This window comes from Aquarana catesbeiana, linkage group LG04, assembly GCF_042186555.1.
Source record: "Aquarana catesbeiana isolate 2022-GZ linkage group LG04, ASM4218655v1, whole genome shotgun sequence".
NCBI lineage: Eukaryota > Metazoa > Chordata > Amphibia > Anura > Ranidae > Aquarana > Aquarana catesbeiana.
Window position 1 is genome coordinate 538,290,084 of NC_133327.1, and position 22,155 is coordinate 538,312,238.

At 44.4% G+C, this 22,155-nt stretch overlaps 1 protein-coding gene across 2 annotated transcripts in view; it reads left to right on the forward strand.

Annotated features, from left to right (window-relative positions):
- The window catches only part of WDR27 (WD repeat domain 27), a 608,839-nt gene that overhangs the window by 188,198 nt on the left and 398,486 nt on the right, over positions 1-22,155 (forward strand). For both annotated transcript variants that reach the window (XM_073627863.1, XM_073627864.1), the window contains one exon: positions 1,134-1,255. In XM_073627863.1, the coding sequence (XP_073483964.1) occupies positions 1,134-1,255 (122 nt within the window). The remainder of the gene's footprint in view (positions 1-1,133; positions 1,256-22,155) is intronic.

Sequence of the window (22,155 nt, forward strand, 5' to 3'; positions counted from 1 at the left end):
CTTTGATCTTATAATCACATTAATATATTGTTTTTTCTTTTTTGCATGTTGCACTTTAAGGGATACCTTCATAAAAAGATTGTATTCATTTTATTATTATTAGCACTTTTTTGATTGTACTATATTGAATTTTTTGCAGCACAGTTCTATATCACATATGTACCTCTCAGCCATTGAGATATATTTATAATTTTAGCGCAGACACAATTATTTATATATTTTGGTTTTTGCACGGAATGAAACGTGGTCAGTGTTTGCAGCTTATCTACAATTGTTTCACCTCATAAGGGCATTAATCCATCTGTGGCTCACAAGACCTGCACTTAATTAGGTAATATATACTGTATATGATAATAGCCTGCTAATAAGTTAAATTTGGGTAATCACACTGCTTGTAGTTTAAACAAATAAATTTACGAACCTAATAATCACAAAGCTGCATTAATATGTTTTTATATTTGCCTGGAGTTGAAAGAATAATGTTTACATTTCACATGCCATTGCTTGACTGTTGGATTATCCATAGCAATATATGTGTGAAACTCAGAGTAAGGGGCATAGTTATCCAGGGTTATGCCAAGCAAGTTTTGTCCTGGTTAATGGTTCTTTGGTACTAGTGATAACGCAATAATTTTCTGTAAACTCTGCAGTTGTCATTTGTCACCTTTATTCTTTTTCTTTTATGTAAAGATGAATTAGAAAATGTATATATGAAGCAAGCTTGTTTTTTTACCTTTGGAATATGGTTTAAATCCCCATCTTTTAATTATTTTTTTTTTGTCTGTGGCCTATAAGGGAGATCTTCTTTTTACTACCTGTCCTGGAGACACATGATTAGACCATGAGAGGAAATTTCTTGAAAGTGAGAGAAATTCTTTCCTAGTTGGTGTGGGAACAGACATCCCTTTTGGATGCTTTCCTCTCACTTCTTCTTCTGTGACATCCATAACATATTTTACCACTTTCTATCAAAGTGTCCCAGGACAAATAGTGAGTGTGAATCTCCCCAGGTTCATTATATACCTCACTCTATTCATAATGAAGGAAAAATCTTGGGCTTTAAACTCCCTTAAACCCAAGTGCTAACAATTCATGTCTTAATTAACATTTTTATATTTTTTTTTTTCTATTAGGCCATGGTGGTGCAATCAATGGTTTGGGCTGGAGCTACAGCAGAAATTGGTTGGTGTCTACCGCTGATGATAGAACAATGAGGGTCTGGAATGCAAAAACTGCAGATCTAGCACTTGTTTTGGTAATTAATATTTCTTTGTTAGTGTTATAACACATTTTATATAAATCTGTAAATTAAGCATACATTTTTTTCATTATATTATTTGAGCTTAACAAGCAAAAAAGAACGATAACACTATTTACCATAGCATGACAATCGTAGGAGAAGTTGGATAACAACTGGATAATACCTGACACTCCTATGAACATTTATTCTTGCACATATATATACTGTAATTGTGCATTAAACCACAAGATGATCTTATACTCCTCCTTCTTTTCTTTGGTTACACTTTAGCGGTGAAAGGTTAGAGAAAAGAAATCCACTAGAATACATTTGGTTATTGGCCTTAGCAATATAAGCATCTTTTTAAATGGGTATAAAAGTATAGGGTTAATTATTAAATCATTATTATTATTAGTAGTAGAAGTAGTAGTATATAAGATTTATATGGCGTCAGTTTGAGCAGCACTTTACAAAAAAAAAGGGGACAGTACAATTTATGATCTGATTTATGATCTTACCATTTGTAATACCATTTGTAATAGAGGTTCATGGAGATAATACCAATGGCATACGAATATTAAAGCTGCCAATATGTGCAGGTTTTGTCAGTCGGGTATATCAACCTTGGTTGATAGTGGTTTAAAAAGGAACTCTCATCTTAAAAAGGCTTATTAAATCCCCAAGGGGACCCTGTACACATAGCACTTGTCCCTGTTTAAATTGGTGCTGTGGTTTAGAAACAAAATTGCACTTTTATTACTGTCAGTGCTGAGTGTAGCTCCACCCCAGGCAGAAGCCCAAATTATGGACATTCCTATGGGGGAGGTACAGGCATCACTGAAGTCAAAGTCCCCTCTCAATGCCATGCATTACATTAGTAATGTATTAGGGTAAACAAGTTTAGTAGCTGCCAATATGTGCTGTGGTGCTCCCCAGCCTCTTTCATACACAAGCCTTCAGCTGCTACTGTAGTAATCTAGGCTGAATTAGCTGGCTGCTGCATAGGATTGCGGATTACAGGAGTGAATTTAGATCTGCACTCCTGTTACCCAGAATCAGCCAACAGTGAGCTAAGGTCAGCTATCGGCTGATGTCACACTGTCACTCCAGGCTTTGGTGGATCCCAGCAATAATGTCAGGATCTATCCAGCTGCCTGATTGACAGCTGGCTCCAGCTCTCAGTGCACAGCTGAGAACCAAAACCAGCTGCTCCTGCCCCATCTTTAGCCTGTCACTCTGGCGATAGAGGGACAGAGCAGAAAGTGGTGACTGACAGTCACTGCTCTCTGCTCCAGGAAGACCGGGAACTGAACAATCAGCAGTCATGTGATTGCTCAGTTCTCAGTCTTAGAGCTAGCTGCAGCATCACACCGATCCTGTAGCATGGAGTTGAGTATACTAAATGTTTGTTTTTTTTTAGTACCCCAAACTTCTCCTTTAATAGCAGTAAGGGAGGCATAGCTGCAGAATGGGGAGTGCACTGTGGAAGGATGCAGGCTCAAACTTTTATTTGTACATAAAAAGCAGAGGAGACACAGGGATGCATGGCACAGAGGGTTTCAGCAATTCTTTCTGCTGCATTCAAGCAGGGTGGGGGCTGTGTGTGCTTTGTATTTGCATTGCCCCCTCTCCTCTGTGCACTGTCAGTCAGAAGTTCATCTCCTTTGTCCCATGTTATTGGATAGCGGTGGGTGTGGAGGAACTAGCTATCAAAAAATGATGCTTAGGCACCACATCCCTGATTATAGCAAGGACAAGTAATCTGTTCACAAGATTCCCTAGGGAACTTTTTGATTGACTTCTGCTAAGACAGGGATCTTCAAACTATGGCCCTCCAGCTGTTGCGGAACTAAACATCCCATGAGGCATTGTAAAACTCTGACATTCACTGACATGACTAGGCATGATGGGAACTGTAGTCCCTGAACAACTAGAGGGCCATAGTTTGAAGACCTCTGTGCTAAGACTTCCTCTTTAAATATGTCTTAAACATGATCATACCAAGAAAAACAAACTTGGTAGCTTGTGTAGGGTTATTTGGGAGATGTAATGTGCCACTGGTGACCTCCAAGGAATCCTTGCTCTCAGGTTGTTAACCGCTTCAGCTCCGGAAGATTGGCTGCTCAATGACCAGAGCGCTTGTTACAATTTGGCACTGCGCTGCTTTAACTGGTAATTGCGCTGTCATGCAATGCTGTACCCAAACAAAATTTGCGTCCTTTTTTTCCCCACAAATAGAGCTTTCTTTTTATGGTATTTGATTGCCTCTGCGATTTTAATTTTTTGCGATATAAACGGAAAAAGACCGAACATTTTGAAAAAAAATTATATTTTCTACTGTTTGTTATAAAAAAATCCAACAAACTCAATTTTAGTCATAAATTTAGGCCAAAATGTATTCAGCCACATGTCTTTGGGAAAAAAAATGTCAATAAGCGCATATTTATTGGTTTGCGGAAAAGTTATACAATCTAGGCTATATTTTCTGGAATTCACGCAGCTTTTATGACTGCCTATCTAATTTCTTGAGGTGCTAAAATGGCAGGGCAGTACAACCCCCCCCCCCCCAAATGACCCCATTTTAGAAAGTAGACACCCCAAGGAAATTGCTGAGAGGCATGTTGAGCCCATTGAATATTTTATTTTTTTTGTTACAAGTGATTGAAAAATGACAAAAAAAAAATGACACAAAGTTGTCACTAAATGATATATTGCTCACACATGCCATGGTTATATGTGGAATTACACCCTAAAATACATTCTGATACTTCTCCTTAGTATTTGGATTCCACATGCGGAAGACTTTTTGGGAGCCTAGCCGTGTAAAGGACCCTGAAAACCAAGCACCGCCTTCAGGATTTCTAAGGGCGTAAATTTTTTATTTCACTCCTCACTACCTATCACAGTTTCGAAGGCCATAAAATGCCAAGATAGCACAACACCCCCCCCCCCCCCCCCCAATGACCCAATTTTGGAAAGTAGACACCCCAAGCTATTTGCTGAGAGGCATGTTGAGTCCATGGAATATTTTATATTTTTCTACAAGTTTCGGGAAAATTTAATTTTTTTTTTTACACAAAGTTGTCACTAAATTATATATTGTTCAAACATGCCGTGGTTATATGTGGAATTACACCCCAAAATTCATTCTGCTGCTTCTCCTGAGTATGGGGATATGTGGGACTTTTTGGCAGTCTATTTTTACATTTTTTTTTGAAAGCCCATGGCTTGTGAAACTCACTCAAAAACTTCACCCAGTGCCAAAAAAATGTGCACACACATAAAGAGTGAAAACACAAAAACGTGTAATAGGTGTACACAAGCCCTCTAAAATCAGAGGGCCTTGCACTGATCCCCTGGGGCGTGAGGCTCCAGACAGGGACTGGGGTTCTTTAAACTTGGTCCATCTGGCCAAAACCAGACGGACCCCTTTCTCTGGAGGGTCTGCCGAAACAGACCCACGCAAGTACTTGGTGGGGCTCCCCCGAAGGGAGACCCCATGAGAGAGGGCGAACCAAGCCAGAAGGCCATGTCCACCCCCTCCCAAGATTTTCAGGTCAGGCCTGAGGACCTACACCCTAGCAGTCACACATGCAAAAACCGTGTACAAACATAAAAATACAAAAAGTGACAAACAAGGGCTTAAATAAAAGAAAGTGAGGGAGAAGGAAGTGGAGAGGAGAGTGAAACTTGGTCATTGTGTGAAACGGCCAGGAATCAAAAATTCCTCCAGTCCCAGCCAAAAGGCCCAGGAGGCAGGTGGAATAAAAGTGCGATATGGTGCAGTGACTGTGGTGCCATAAATCAAAGTAACCCTCACTCCAGGGGCACATACACCATGGGCTTCTTTTCAGTTTTGACTCTCAGCCGGACCAGTGCGGCTCTCCATCCCTGCCAGATAGAGAGCCGCCGACTATAAAACAGCCTCCAGTGGTACTAGCCCTTCCAGGCCCCCATCAACCTGGTGGATTTGCATAGCACCACCCCGATCCCTCTGCCAGGTGACACCAGTTTCTCCACCGGATGCTGACAGGAACAACAACCACACCAATCTTAGCCAGAAGGCCGGGAAAACCCAGCCCTTTGGCCAGACCAAATGCAGCGCCCCTTCCTTACCAGGAGCACCCTTCAAGCCTGCTCAGACATGACCATCATTGGCCTCTAAGACCTAAGAGTGCCTTAATGTGGCCCCTAACGAAACAGGCTGTCCAGGTACAATTACACCATCAGATTTACATCTGCACTTCCCATTTGGGAGTAGCATAGCACCTCCTCTGGCAGCTGATAAGAACAGATACTACACTTGATCGGGACTTTTTGGCAGTCTAACTGCATACAGGACCCCGAAAACCAATTACTGCCTTCAGGCTTTCCACGGGCATACATTTTGGATTTCACTCCTCGCTGCCTATAACAGTTTCGGAGGCCATGAAATGCCCAGATAGCGCAAAACCCCCCCAAATGACCCCATTTTGAAAATTAAACACTCCAAGCTATTTGCTGATAGGCATGTTGAGTATTTTGCAGATCTCGCTTTTTGTCACAAAGTTTTGATTCTTTCTTCATTTTCAAAAACAAATGAGAACTGCAAAATACTCACCATGCCTCTTAGAAAATACCTTGGGGTGTCTACTTTCCAAAATGGGGTCATTTGGGGGGGTTTATGCTATCTGGACATTTCAGGGCCTCCAGAACTGTGATAGGTAGTGAGGAGTAAAATCTAAATTTTACGCCTTTAGAAAGCCTGAAGGCGGTGTTTGGTTTTTGGGGACCTGTACGTGGCGAGACTCCCAAAAATCTCACACATGTGGTATCCCCATACTCAGGAGAAGCAGCAGAATGTATTTTGGGGTGTAATTCCACATATAACCATGGCATGTTTGAACAATATATCATTTAGTGACAAGTTTATGTAAAAAAAAAAAAATACAAAAATAAATTGTAATTTTCCCGAAACTTGTGGCAAAACATAAAATATTCCATGGACACAACATGCCTCTCAGCAAATAGCTTGAAGTGTCTACTTTTCAAAATTGGATCATTTGTGGGGGTTTTGTGCTATCTTGACATTTCAGGGCCTCCGAAACTGTGATGCCGCGTACACACGGCGGACTTTACGGCAGACTTCGTCCTGCGGACTTTTTGATGGACTTTACAACGCACTTTCCGAATGAACGGACTTGCCTACACATGATCAACCAAAGTCCAGAGGATTCCTACGTGATGACGTACGACCGGACTAAAACAAGGAAGTTCATAGCCAGTAGCCAATAGCTGCCCTAGCGTTGTTTTTTGTCCGTCGGACTAGCATACAGACGAGCGGACTTTTCGACCGGACTCGAGTCCATCGAAAATATTTGAAACATGTTTCATTTCTAGGTCCGTCGAACTTTTGGGGAAAAAAAGTCAGCTGGAGCCCACACACGATCGAATTGTCCGACGGACCGCAGGACCAAGTATGCCGTAAAGTCCGGTCGTGTGTATGCGGCATGATAGGTAGTGAGGAATTGATATTACCATTTTACACCCTTATGCCCCGTACACACGGTCGGATTTTCCGACGGAAAATGTGTGATAGGACCTTGTTGTCGGAAATTCCGACCGTGTGTAGGCTCCATCACACATTTTCCATCGGATTTTCCGACACACAAAGTTTGAGAGCTTGCTATAAAATTTTCCAACAACAAAATCCGTTGTCGGAATTTCCGATCGTGTGTACACAAATCCGACACACAAAGTGCCACGCATGCTCAGAATAAATAAAGAGATGAAAGCTATTGGCTACTGCCCCGTTTAGAGTCCCGACATACGTGTTTTACATCACCGCGTTCAGAACGGTCGGATTTTCCGACAACTTTGTGTGACCGTGTGTATGCAAGACAAGTTTGAGCCAACATCCGTCGGAAAAAATCCTAGGATTTTGTTGTCAGAATGTCCGATCAATGTCTGACCGTGTGTACGGGGCATTAGAAAGCCTGAAGGCGGTGGTTGGTTTTCGGGGTCCTGTACACGACTAGGCTCCCAAAAAGTCTCACACATGTGGTATCCCTGTACTCAGGAGAATCAGCAGAATGTATTTTGGTGTGTACTTCCACATATGCCCATGGCATGTTTGAGCAATATGTCATTTAGTCATTTAGCAAAAAAAAAAAAAGTTTGTAATATTCCCAAAACTTGTGGCAAAATATAAAATATTCCATGGGCTCAACATGCCTATCAGCAAATAGCCTGGGATGTCTACTTTCCAAAATGGGGTCATTTGGGGGGGGGGGGGGGGGGGGGTTGAACTGTCCTGGCATTTTATGCACAAGAATGTAAAAATATTTTTTTTTTGCTAGGATATTAAAATGAACCCCCAAACATTATATATTTACATTATATAAGCAAATGCCCTACAGATTAAAATGGTGGGTGTTGCAATTTTTTTTCACACAGTATTTGCGCAGCGACTTTTCAAATGCAATTTTTTTGGAAAAAAAACACTTTTTAATTTTAATGCACTAAAACACACTATATTGCCCAAATGTTTGATGAAATAAAAAAGATGATCGTATGCTGAGTACATGGATACCAAACACACATGCTTTAAAATTGTGCACAAATGTGCTGCGGTGACAAACTACTTACATTTTTAAAAGCCTTTAAAATCCTTTACAGGTTACCGCTTTAGAATTACAGAGGAGAATTACTGCTGCTAAAATGACTGCCCTCGATCTGAGCTTCACATGCATGGTGCAATTGCTGTTTACATATGACACCAGACCAATGCTTGCGTTCGCCTTTGCGAGTGAGCACTGGGGGGGACAGGGGTGCTTTTTTTTTTTAATTATCTAATTTTGCTTTTTTATTTTGTTTTAACATTTTTTATCATGTTTATTGTTATCTCAGGGAATGTAAATATCCCCTATGATAGCAATAGGTAGTGACAGGTACTCTTTTAAAAAAAAATTGGGGTCTATTAGACCCTAGATCTCTCCTCTGCCCTCAAAGCATCTGACCACACCAAGATTGGTGTGATAAAATGCTTTCCCAATGGCACTGTTTATATCCGGCAAAACCTAATTTATGAAATGCTCGTAGCTTCCGGTTTCTTAGGCCATTTCCGATCAGCTCTATGGTCAGCTGGCGGAACCACCGGCTGCATTCTCGGGTTCCCTGTTGGGACAGGGGAGCCTGAGAAAACCATGGAAGACGGTGTGTGTGTGTGGGGGGGGGGCGCGAAACGTTGTAAAAGCAGTCTAGAGGCTAATTAGCCGTGATAATCCCTGGGGCATACATGCACCGTTTTTGTTTTAACTGTGGTGGTGAAATCACCTCCTACAGTGCTGGAGTCGCTGATTTACATCAGTGACTTCAGCTGCAGCTAAATGGCGTACCTGCTAAGCAAATGTTGGTTAACAATAAAACAAAGTAACATTACAGTATAACAGTAAAACATACCATACCAAAGCAAATAAATAAAACAGTAAAAATAAAACATTTTTTAACGCAATCTGTGCCTAAAACATATATGCCGAAGAATGGGGCAATCCGCCCCTAATGTTAGGAGCAAATTGCTCCTCTACCCCTGCCCCCGTTCTTCGGCATATATGCTCTTTTTTTTTTAACTGTGGTGGTGAAATCACCTCCTACAGCGCTGGAGTCATGGCTTTACGTATTGTGGGAGCAAACGCTGTTGCTGTCAGAATAAATAAACCCGTGCTGCAGCTGAATGGCGTACCTGCTAAGCAAATGATGGTTAACAATAAAACAAAGTAACATTACAGTAAGACATACCATACCTGCAAAGCAAATACACTAAAACATAGTAAAAATAAAACATTACAGTTCTAAAATACAGTAACAATAGAGAGAGAACAATCGATATAGAACAATAGAGAGCGAACATAAGAGAGAGAACAATAGAGACAAAAGAAAAATAAAACCACAATTATTTTTGGCTTATTTTATTTTTTATTTTTTTTTTGTGTGTTTTTTTTCTTGCATCTTTATATAAACTGTAAACGTTCCAGATTAGGGTCTCTCAAAATGTGATGGCCATCTCATCTTTTGAGACCCTGTGTAAGTGTGCCCTGGGACTGTACAATGCTCTACCCTACGCTAATACTCCACTAGTGTGTGGTAGCGTTCAAAACATTCAGTCAGGACAGGAGGCAAAATAAAAGCGGGTGTCACGCCTAAATCTGTGCTTTCTACAGACACGACATCTTCTTTGGGGATTTCTTTGGGTAGGGGTACCAGGGAGGACATATGGAAAATGCCTTTCATGCAGCCGGCTCACTGCATTTGGATTGGGAAGTTGGGCCACAGCACCATCTGGAAACAGAAGGGCTGTGATAATCTCTTCCTGGAATTAATGGAAGGATCCAGTTCGTCCTGAAGCTTTGTATAGCACATAAGATATACAGACACTTTTTTATACCAGCATCTGGCCTTACGGGCAATTAGGTACGGTGCCAACAATTGATCGTTGAGGTCCACCCCTCCCATATTAAGGTTATATTCGTGGACACAGAGGGGTTTCTCCACAACACCAGTCGCCGTAGGAATTTGGGCTGCGTGAAGGGAGGACAGAACGAAAACATTCTTATTATCCCTCCACTTCACAGCAAGCAAATTATTACACTTCAAGCAGGCTCTCTCCCCCAGCCTAAAACGGGAATCTACAAGCCTCTGGGGTAAGCCCCGGCGATTAGATCGCACAGTGCCACATGCACCAATTCTATGATCAAACAAGTGACTAAAAAAAGGCACGCTTGTGTAATAATTGTCCACATACAAGTGGTACCCCTTTCCGAATAAGGGTGTCAGAGAAGGGTCCTCTCCAGTCACATTCATCCTGTTCCTGGGCACGTGTGCGCTAGATTGGCGCTTCGGCGAATGCGTGCGCGCGGCCCGATGGAGCGGCAAGCGCGCGTGCGCGATAGCACACGGGTGCGTGCTGTGACTCATGCATACCCACCGTGACACTCTGGCAGGGCTATTTAAATCAGCTCCAGCACCCAGACTGGTTGCTGGTTTGTCTTCAGCTCCTGTTGCTTCCTGCTTCCTGTTTCCTGTTTATGTTCACCTGATCTGCTGTTGTGACCCGGACTGCTCTTACCACGCTGCCTCTCTCCTGGATTAACCCCCGGCCTGATTAACGGACTTCCTCTGCTTGATACCAGTGTTTGACCCCCGGCCTGTTCTACGGACTTGTCTTGCTTATTGCCTGTGTTTGACCCTCTGCTTGCTTACAGTTTGTCTGCTCCACCCAGCAACGGGACTTCCACCGGTTCCTGGACTCCTGCATCCCCAGACCCGGCTCTGCAGTTTCCCACAAGGGACCCATACCTGCTGTTGGCCCGTGCTCCTTAGTGCCACCCATTCCCTGTTTCATCTCCAGTGAACGGGGTGCGCGTAGTGGCAAGGGCGAACCGCTCTCGGCATCTCGGCCTTGGTAAGTACTTACCTGACAGAGCGCGTTCCCCTTTAGAGATCCTGTTCCAGCAGGTCTCAGCCCTCACTGACGCAGTCCAGAAACTACAAGAGGGCTATACCCAAATTGACAGCCGCCTTCAGCAACTATCCAGTCTGCCTCTACCTGCAGCCGCAGCTCCCGCACCTACTAGTGGGGCCTCCGCCCCTCAGCCCACTGCAAGTTCAACGGTAGTTATGGAGCTCCCTGAGCCCAGGGTCCCTACACCTGAGCGCTTCTCAGGGGATCGTAAAAAATACAGAGCCTTCAAGAATGCCTGCTCGCTCTATCTGGCCCTCCAGCCCAGGACTTTTTCTTCTGACGCAGTAAAAGTGGGGTTTGTTATCTCCCTTCTAGCTGAGGAGCCACAAGTTTGGGCTCACAGTCTGATGGAACAAAGGAGCCCTGTCTTGAATTCTATTTACCTTCTTTGTGAGCATGGCTCAACTTTATGACGATCCACAACGCACTGCTACCGGTGAAGCAACCCTGCATAACCTTTCCCAGGGAAAGAGGCCCATAGAGGATTTTCACAGTGGAATTCCGCAAGTGGGCAGCCGACACGGGTTGGAATGAGCCTGCTTTGAGGTACCAATACCGTCAAGGTCTGTCTGAGGTCCTTAAGGATGAACTGGCTAGGATAGAAACCCCAGCCTCTCTAGAGGAACTAATCCAATCAGCCACCAAGCTGGATAGGCGTTTACGTGAGCGACACGCAGAACGTTTTCAAGGGCCATGATCTAGTTGGACCCCCTTCAGGCCAATGCCTATCCATACTCCTCCTCCTACTGCTGCTACCTCCTTGGCTCCTGAAGCCGAGCCCATGCAACTCGGACTGGTCCGTACCCCCCTGACTCCTGAAGAAAGGCAACGCAGATGCCAATCCAATCTGTGTCTGTACTGTGGAGGTTCCGGTCATTTCCTCCACAGCTGTCCAGTGAGGCCTAGTAAGTCATACCCGCAAGACACTGTGAATTACCAATCAATGGGTATACCCAAGACTTATGTTTCTCTCCTTATTTCTCTACAGCTACCGGAAGAGGAAACCCGTCTGCCAGCAATAATTGATTCCGGAGCTTGTAGCTGCTTCCTAGACATCTCGCTGGCCCAAAATCTACATGTCCCTCTTCAGGTTAAGGCTCAAAGTCTCCTGGTACATTTGGCTGATGGGTCTCTTCCCCGTTCTGGACCCATCACTCGAGAAACCAAGCCCATCCTTACCTCCACCGACTCAGGCCATCAAGAGTTTCTACGATTTGACCTTATCCATTCACCTATCTTTCCTGTAATCTTAGGCCTGCCCTGGCTCCAGGCGCATGAACCTCAAATTAACTGGAAGACCAAGGAAGTATCCTTCTCCTCTCAATACTGCTCCCAGCACTGCTTCACCCCAGCTCCTGGTATTTGCTCAGCCTTTTCACCCGTGCCTGACAATCTCCAACACGTCCCTTCAGAATATCTTGAGTTCCGGGATGTATTTGACAAACAGAAGGCGGACTGCCTACCGCCTCACCGTCCCTACGATTGCCCCATTGACCTCCTTCATGGCTCAGAAGTCCCGTTTGGCCGCATTTTTCACTGTCAGAAACCGAACTGAAGGTCCTGAAAGATTATATTGATGAAAACTTAGAAAAACGCTTCATCCGTCCTTCCTCTTCGCCAGCAGGAGCTGGTATCTTTTTCGTAGAGAAGAAAGATGGGTCCTTAAGGCCGTGTGTGGATTACAGGCAACTAAATAACATAACGGTAAAGAACCGTTACCCACTACCACTCATTCCCGAATTGTTCCAACGATTTCGATCGGCCCAGATCTTCTCTTAACTGGATCTTCGGGGTGCTTACAATCTCATCAGGATTCGGCCCGGGGATGAGTGGAAGACCGCCTTTAGGTCCAGGTTTGGCCATTATGAGTACCTGGTGATGCCTTTTGGGTTATGCAACGCCCCGGCCACTTTCCAACATCTAGTTAATGACATCTTCCGAGAATACCTTGACGATTTCTTAGTCGTCTACCTAGACGATATCCTCACCTTCTCTGCCACCATTGAGCTTCACCGAGTCCACGTTAAAAAAGTCCTTACCATACTCAGGAATCATAAATTATACCTCAAGGCCGAGAAATGCGAATTCGAGAAGACTGTGGTGCAGTTTCTGGGATTCATCATTTCCACCAATGGGGTCGCAATGGACCCACAAAAGGTCAAGGCAATTCAAGAATGGCCGGCTCCATCAGATAAAAAAGGGGTACAGAGGTTCATCGGGTTTGCTAACTTCTATAGAAGGTTTATTAGTGGCTTTTCATCCATTGTGGCACCTATCACTCAACTTACCCGTCAACACGACCGTTTCCAATGGTCACAGCAAGCACAGGAAGCCTTTACCAAGCTCAAAACCTTGTTTGTTTCTGCACCAATCTTACGACATCCTGATCCGGCTTTACCATTTGTGTTAGAAGTGGATGCTTCAGAAACTGCTACAGGAGCCATTCTCTCCCAGAGACATGGGCCCAAGGCCATTCTTCACCCTGGAGCTTTTGCATCCCGGAAACCACCAGAACCAGAAAGTCCACCAGAACTCAATTACGATGTAGGTGACAGGGAGCTGCTGGCCATCAAGTTCGCCTTAGAAGAGTGGAGGTATCTGTTGGAAGGGGCGTCACATCCTGTTATGATCTTCACCGATCATAAGAATCTAGAGTATCTCAGGACAGCAAAACGGCTGAGGCCCAGACAAGCCCGCTGGGCCCTCTACTTCTCTAGATTTAACTTTCATATATCCTACAGACCGGGCTATAAGAACGGAAAAGCAGATGCGCTCTCTCGGATGTTCTCTGAGACTCCTCAGATCACTGTGCCTAGAATCATCCTCTCTCCGCAAAACTTCCTTGGAGTCACCCAATCTGATCTAATGACTTCCATCAAATCCTCATCTAGCCGCTCCTGAAACACATGCTTTTAAAATACATGATGAGATGCTCTGGGCCAAAGAGAACATTTTTGTTCCACAGGATGTAAGGCCTCAAAACATTCCATGATCACAGATTCGCAGGCCACTTCGGAACAAGGAAGACTATTGAACTGATCTCCCGTTCTTTTTGGTGGCCGGGGTGGAGACGGGATTGTAAAGACTATGTCTCTTCTTGTTTACCTTGCCAACGCAATAAGGGTCTAAACACCAAATCTTGGGGTCTACTCAAACCCTTACCCATCCCGGAACGACCATGGGCGGAAGTGTCAATGGACTTTATTGTGGACTTACCTGCTTCGACGGGGTTTACCACCATCTTGGTCGTAGTTGATTGCCTCTCCAAGATGGCGCATTTCCTACCCATGGTGGGCACCCCCTCTGCTTCTGATACGGCTAATATCTTCCTCAAGGAAATAATCAGACTCCATGGTGTGCCCAAGAGCATCGTCTCTGACAGGGGTGTTCAATTTACCTCCAAGTTTTGGAAGGAGCTCTGCAAGACCCTGGAAATTAAAATGTGCCTCTCCTCTGCGTACCATCCTCAGAGCAAAGGCCAGACGGAGAGGACAAATCAAACCTTGGAGCAGTACCTCCGATGTTTTTGTTCTGGTTCACAGGATGATTGGGCGACTCTCCTACCATATGCGGAGTTCGCCTATAACAACTCCGTTCACTCCGCAACAAGCCAAACACCCTTCTGGGCAAACTTTGGATTCCATCCTCCTTTCCTCCCTAACATCCTCCCTGAAATGTCTGTTCCTGCCGTACAAGACCGGATAGGCTCTATTCAATCTAACTTCCAAAGGATCCAAGACACTCTATGGAAAGCTCAGGTCAATTATAAGAAACAGTATGACCGAGGAAGGAAGGAAAATCCAATCTTCAAAGTGGGTGAGGAAGTTTGGTTGGCAACCACAAATCTCAGATCACCTCTGCCCTCATGGAAACTGGGGCCAAAGTTCATCGGGCCTTTTAAAATCAAGAGGATGGTCAACCCCGTGGCATTTGAGCTGGCACTACCAACATCTTATAAAGTACACCCAGTTTTCCATGTATCCCTGCTTAAGCCTGTGGTGGCCAGCCCTTTCCCTGGGAGGAAGGAACTTCCTCCTCCACCTGTTGAAGTGGATGGGGAGAACGAATTCGAAGTGGAGTCTGTTTTGAGTTGCAGGAAGAGGGGCAGACAGCTCCAATATCTAATTCAGTGGAAGGGGTACCCTCCTGAAGACAATTCCTGGGAGCCTGCTAGGAATCTCCATGCCCCACGTTTAATCCAAGCATTTCATCGGGAACATCCTGAATTGATGTCTAGTCTGGGCGTCCAGAGTCTGTCCCTGGGGGGGGGGGCACTGTCAGAGAAGGGTCCTCTCCAGTCACATTCATCCTGTTCCTGGGCGCGTGCGCACTGGATTGGCGCTTCGGCGCATGCGTCCGCGCGGCCCGATGGAGCGGCGAGCACGAGTGCACGATAGCACACGGGTGCGCGCTGTGACTCATGCACGCCCACTGTGACACTCTGGCGGGGCTATTTAAATCAGCTCCAGCATCCAGACTGGTTGCTGGTTTGTCTTCAGCTCCTGTTGCTTCCTGCTTCCTGTTTCCTGTTTATGCTCACCTGATCTCCTGTTGTGACCCGGACTGCTCTTACCACGCTGCCTCTCTCCTGGATTGACCCCCGGTATGATTAACGGACTTCCTCTGCTTGATACCAGTGTTTGACCCCCGGCCTGTTCTACGGACTTATCCTGCTTATTTCTTGTGTTTGACCCTCTGCTTGCTTACAGTTTGTCTGCTCCACCCAGCAACGGGACTTCCACCGGTTCCTGGACTCCTGCATCCCCAGACCCGGCTCTGAAGTTTCCCACAAGGGACCCATACCTGCTGGTGGCCCATGCTCCTTAGTGCCACCCATTCCCTGTTTCATCTCCAGGGGACGGGGTGCGCATAGTGGCAAGGGCGAACCGCTCTTGGCATCTCGGCCTCGGTAAGTACTTACCTGACAAAGGGTGACACCAAGTCCCACACAATCTTACCAGCGCTCCCTATGTAGTCTGGGCAGTTCTCTGGCTCTATGTAACTACGTATCTCTTCCCTCGTAAACCATAAAATTATATGTATAGGCTGTTGCCCTGTCACAGAGCTTATACATCTTGACCCCATATCTGGCCCGCTTGCTGGGAAGATACTGTTTAACTGACAAGCGGCCAGAAAACATAATCAGGAACTCATCAATGCAGACAACTTGATCAGGAGTAAACAAGGCTGCAAACTGCTGGTTGAAGTGGTTTATGAGGGGACAAATTTCGTAGCGCCGATCGTATTCAGGGTCAACCCGAGGACGACAGAGTTCATTGTCATTGAAATGCATGAACCGCAAGATCTGCTCGTATCATGTCCTGGTCATGGAGGCAGAGAACACGGGCATATGGTGAATTGGGTCAGTGAACCAATATGACCACAACTCACTTATTTTAGTTATGCCTGTGAGGAGGGATAGGTCCAGGAAGGTCTTAAATTCAGAGGCTGTAATAGGTCTCCAATCTCTGGCAAGGGTCAACTGGGGATTAGTGGTGATGAATTGACCAGCATACAAATTGCTTTGGTTCACAATAGATCTATAGAGAACTTCCGTAAAAAACAGCGCATAAAAATCAAGTGACGTAAAATCAACTGTTTCCACCTGAATTCCAGGTTGGCCAGTGAATGGGGGAAGTAAGGGTGTTGCAGAAGTGGTAGGCTCCCAATTGATGGATTGGCAAATGCAGCAGGAAGGGCACTATGGGCTTGAGGGGCCTGTCTTAATCTTCTTGGTGGCTGTGGGACAATAGATGTGCTAGCCACCTCACCAGCCTGATCTGCACTTATGGGACTCGCCACGTCACCACGTGTTACTGCAGTGCTGGATGTACGAGCAGGATGTACTAGGCCGCTGGTGCTTGCCAGTTCACCAGGATAGCCCTGCCCTGCGGTTCTTGCACCTCAACAACAGCAGAAGAACGGGGTTGGGTACGCCTGACCTTGGCAAGGACCACTACTCCGTCGTCAGAGTTATCTGTCAGGGTACTGCTGCTGTCTACTGGTTTGTATTCTGAGCCAGAATCGGACAGATGGGTGACTTCCTCTTCACTCTCATCTGTCAGGCTCAGAAACGTGTAGGCCTCTTCACTAGTGTATCTTCGATTGGACATTGTGGCCTCTAAATTTACTGGTACACTAGTGAGACTCACAGGGAAAAAAAAGCACCTGACTGTCAGCAACTGCTTCAAACGCTACCAAAAAAACCTGTTAGCGTTGGCAGGGATCAGGCCTGACTCTGCAAATGCTGCAGTTATGTGTTTTGTAAGTGACAGTGATTGATCTAGGCCGCCGTGCTCCCGACATAAGGTAACGTCGCTTCGCCCACCCGTGCCATTCTGCTGCGGTAAAACTGCGATGGCTGGTCGGGAAGCGGTTAAGGCATCTAGTACTGCATATAGCACTTAGTCCAATTTTTTAAATAATGACTTGTGTAAATATAAGAATGCATCATACAGTCCTGTGAACTGAGCTCAGTACATGCTGTCAATGAAGAGAACTACCCAATACTTTTATGTTTTTGCTATGGAATCCTTCCAGTTGCCATCAACTATTATTTTTTAATATATAATACAACCCACCCATGTGTGCACCAGTAACACTGAGTTCCATTCACAGGACTGTATGATGCGTTCTTATATTTACTCAAGCCACATGGAAAAAAATTTAAGAACAAAAAGCGTATGTTGTGTTTCCCTATTGTGTAATAAAGACAAAAATGCACATACCGTTCCCTATCATCTCCAGAAATAGCTAGTGTATTCACTTTGTCTGAAAAGTTGAATAATAATATATACTGTAGACTAGACATTGTGCAATACGGAAACTGTAAATATTGACAGTGGTAGCGCTGTCTTCTTCAAAACAGATTTTTTCACCAACGTCTTGCTAGACAAATTTAAAATGTGTTAATTTAACAATTTAGTTCACTTTTTTTTTCTAAATTCCAGCTTCCCTATGTACCAATATACCTTTAAAGTGGAGTTCCACCCAAAAGTATAACTTCTGCTTTAGGGCCTCCTCAACCCCTTGTCATTTTTTTGGCGGTGGGAGTGAGTACTTAGTTTTGACAAGTACCCAGCTCCCACTTCCGCTCTTGCCGCCTAGGCGACTCCTCCTTTCCCCTTCCCTCTCTGCAATCTTCTGTGACACGTCACAGGTCCCAGAAGATTGCCCGGCCATTCAGGATGCGTAGCATGACTTGTGCATGCGCAGTGCGCACCTGGCTATGACACCGCAAGCTGTCACAGCTGGGTGGCCACACTACACACTAGTGATGCCGTAGGCAGGGGAGAGAACCGAGGCTTCGGGCGGCCAGCATCGCTGGACCGTGGGACAGGTGAGTTTATGTTTAATAAAAATCAGCAGCTACACTTTTTGTAGCTGTTGACCTTTAATAAAGGAGTGGAACTCCGCTTTGATGTACTTTTAATGTTGCAGAAAAAAAAAGCTTTTTTTATATTCTAGGGCAGGCATAACCTCAGCCTCCAGTGTCTCCTTTAGAAAACCTCTCCATTACTTCCTGCTACTTGTCCTGTATTGTATTTGGAGTGTGAAAACTATAAGTGAGCTAAGGAAGTAGTCAGCAGCTGACCCCATTAACATACACCCTGCACCTGTCCTCCCACTCCAGGAGATTGCTCCCACCCACCTCTGTAGTTTCATTCTTTTCCAATGCAGATGTATTCAGTGAGTACTGTTCTCCCTCTATACATAGCCAGTGTCCTCCTCTGCTGATCGATCATTTTGTATATTACATTTATCTTGCATAGATCGTTCATTTGGCAGGAACTGAGCGATCACATAACAGCCTATATGGGGCAGAGCTGTAGTGTGTATTCCTGGAAGTCTTTAAAGATCACAATACACTATACAATCTGATTGTACTATCTCCTTTAGATCTACCATCAACTATGTAGTGCAAGGGCCTGCCTGATTAGATACAGAGTGATTGGATATATAGGTGTGTCTTATTATAGTATATATTATTATATAGTTAGTTTGGTAAAGGAGATTGTACAATCAGATTGTATAGGGCAGTGATGGGGAACCTTGGCACCCCAGATGTTTTGGAACTACATTTCCCATGATGCTCAACTACACTGCAGAGTGCATGAGCATCATGGGAATGTAGTTAACCTCCCTGGCGTTTTTTATTGTAGGCCTGTAATTCTTAGTAATAACACACTTAAAAAAACACTCTATCCAAACAAGAGTCTAGTAAACATCCCGGATATGATAACGTTTTAAATATGAAAGTGTTTTTACAGCTGAAAAACCCTTGTTAAGGCCTCATGCACATTGAACATTATAAAAACGCCAGTGGTGTTAGCAGTAGCGGTTTTTAGTGTTTTTTAGCTGTAGCATTTTTGTAGCAAAACTATACTCCCACAAAAGCTCATGGCTCAAAAATGCTGATAATGCAGAATTGCCAAGTTTTTCCAGTGTTTTTCAGCGTTTTGAAACTTTTATCAGAGTTGGAGCGTTTTTACAGCTGAAAAACTCCTCTTAAAACCCACTAGTTCTGGGGGGGGGGGGGGGTTCCAGCCAGAAAACCCTCCTGCCAAAAAACGCTGATAACAACAGCGTATGTGTGCATGGACACATAGGATAACATCCTGGGGAGTTTACTGGCTGCAGAAAAAACATCTGAAGCCAAAAACAGCAGCTGTAAAAAGGCCTTACCAAAATTATGTAATAGGAGGACTCACCTGAACAATCTATCCAGGTTGTATCAAGTCAGGCAAGCCCTTGCACTACATCTAGTTGATGGTCGAGCTAAAGGACATTGTACAATCAGATTGTACTGTGTACGCCCACCTTAAAGGAAGAAGTAAGAAAGTGGGTGGAGATAAAAAAGAGGTGGTATAGTATTGAGGGAGGTGGGATTCACAGAGGTAAACATGCCCTATTCTGTGATGCAGCAAGGCAGTGCATGGTGGGATATGAAGTTTCCTGGAAGGTCCCATGAATATACAGAAAGTCAGGGCTTAGAAAGCATTTTTTTTAATTTTAAACAGAGATATGAAGATTCAAAGCTGGCATGGACTTGGTAAGAGAGAGATGAGCACATTGGGATGGCTTAGGAAGAAAAGATATTAGAAAGCTTCTGTTTATTATGAAAAGTGAAATTCTGCCTGAAAAGGTGAACAATGTCAGGCTCCTGCAGAATATCAGTATAGCTGTCTGCCTGTACCTCCCATACGAGCAGACAGTTACTGGAGAGCCGGAAGATCAGTGAACTACGAGAGCGCTCGCCAGCGTCCTTGGAGTTCATTGCGAACTACAAGCCATCTGCTGCGGTGGTAGACAGTCATTTTAATTCATTCATCCCACAGATCGATGTGAATAAATGACACAACAATGTGGGTGGAGCCCTGCGCGGCTACACTCTTTTTAAATTGTGACATTAGGTGAGGGCAGAAAATCTCCTGCCTGCTGTCACAATGGGGAATCAGAGGGGCACAGGCAGGTGCTCTTTGGTGACACATTACATGTTACACCCTAAATACGAGTGTAACATGTTACCAAGGGTGAAGGTATCCTTTAAAATGATGACAAAGCAGTTAACAACATTTTAACTTCATAAAGAACTGATACGTAGTCATGGACTTTTTAAGGGACATAGAGAAAAGCAAAAACAGCATGTGCTCAAAAAAGATATGTTGCATTTTTCTTAGTGCATTCCTATGTGTTTTAATGCATTGCAATACATTGCAGTGCTTAGTAATACAATTAGAAGTAAAAAAAGGCAATACTATAATGCATGTTAAAAGCACATTGCAGTTCAGCGCAAGATAAAATGCACACCAGTATGTTTGCATAATGCGCACATTAACATGTGTACTGTAGTGTAAATGAGTCCTTAAGTAACTGGTACCGAACAGGACTTAAAGTGGATGTAAACCCCATTCATGAAATCTGACCTGGGCACATACAGTTTGGTCCATATATATTTGGACACAGGCACAATTTTCATTTTTTTCCCAGGTATTTACCAAAACATATTCAAGCTATAGCTATAGGAATATAATGGATATGGGCTGAAAGTGCAAACTCTAAGGTTTCAGGGTATGTACATCCTTATCGGAGGAAGGGTTAGGAATTACAGCTCTTAAGAATAGCCACCACCCCTTTTTTCAAGGCACCAAAAGTCCCTTGGTCAATTAAATCAAAAGCTGTTTCATGACCAGATGTGTGCTACTCCTTTATTATTTCTTCATCAATTAGACCCCTTTCACACTGGAAGCGTGCCTGCATTCGAGGTAAAGCACCGCTCGTTTTAGCGGCGCTTTTCAGCCACTAGCGGGGCTCTTTCAACCCCAAAGAAAGGGTTAAAAACTCCAATGTTGCAGTGCTTCCGAATCGCTTTTCAGGCGCTTTGGAAGCACCGTCTATTCATTCCAATGGGCAGGGCATCTTGGGGGCGCTAAATACAGCACTCCCAAACCGCTTCAAAGATACTGCTTGCAGGAACGTCCTGCAAGTGCACTGCCCGAGTGTGAAAAGTCACACTTGAATGAATAGGAGGTGGATTTCAGGTGCTTAGCAGAGTCTATTTCCAGCGCTAAAGCAACTGGAAACCGCCCCAGTGTTAAAGGGGTCTTAAGCAGGTAAGGTCTTAAGGTCTAGAGTTGATTCTAAAATAGATTTGGAATCTATTGCTGTGAACCTACATCATGCGTTCAAAAGAGCTGTCCATGCAAGTAAAGCAGGCCATTGTAGGGCTTCAAAAACAAAACAAATCCATCAGAGAGATAACAGCAACATTAGGAGTGGCCCAAACAACAGTTTGGTACATTCTGAGGAAAGAAGAAAGCACTATTGAGCTCAGCAACATTAAAAGGCCTTGACGTCCATGGAAGACAACAGTGGTGGATGATCGCAGGATCCTCCCTATGATAAAGAAAAACCCATTCACAACATCCAGACAAGTGAAGGATACCCTCCAGGAGGTTGGCGTACCATTGGCAAAGTCTACAATCAAGAGAAGACTTCACGAGAGAAAATACAGATGGTTCACCACAAGGTGCAAGCCATTCATAAGCCTGAAGAATAGGAAAGCCAGATTAGACTTTGCCAAAAAACATCTAAAAAAGCCAGGCCAGTTCTGGAAAAACATTCTTTGGATGGATGAAAGTAAGATTAATCTGTACCAAAATGACAGGAAGAAAAAAGTGTGGAGAAGGCTTGGAACAGCTCATGATCCAAAGCACACAACATCATCTGTAAAACATGGCGGAGGCAGTGTGATGGCATGGGCATGCATGGCTTCCAGTGGCACTGGGTCATTGGTGTTTATTGATAATGTGACAGAAGCAGCCGGATGAATTCTGCAGTGTTTAGAGATATACTGTCAGCCCAGATTCAGCCAAATGCAGCAAAGTTGATTGGACAACGCTTCACAGTACAGATG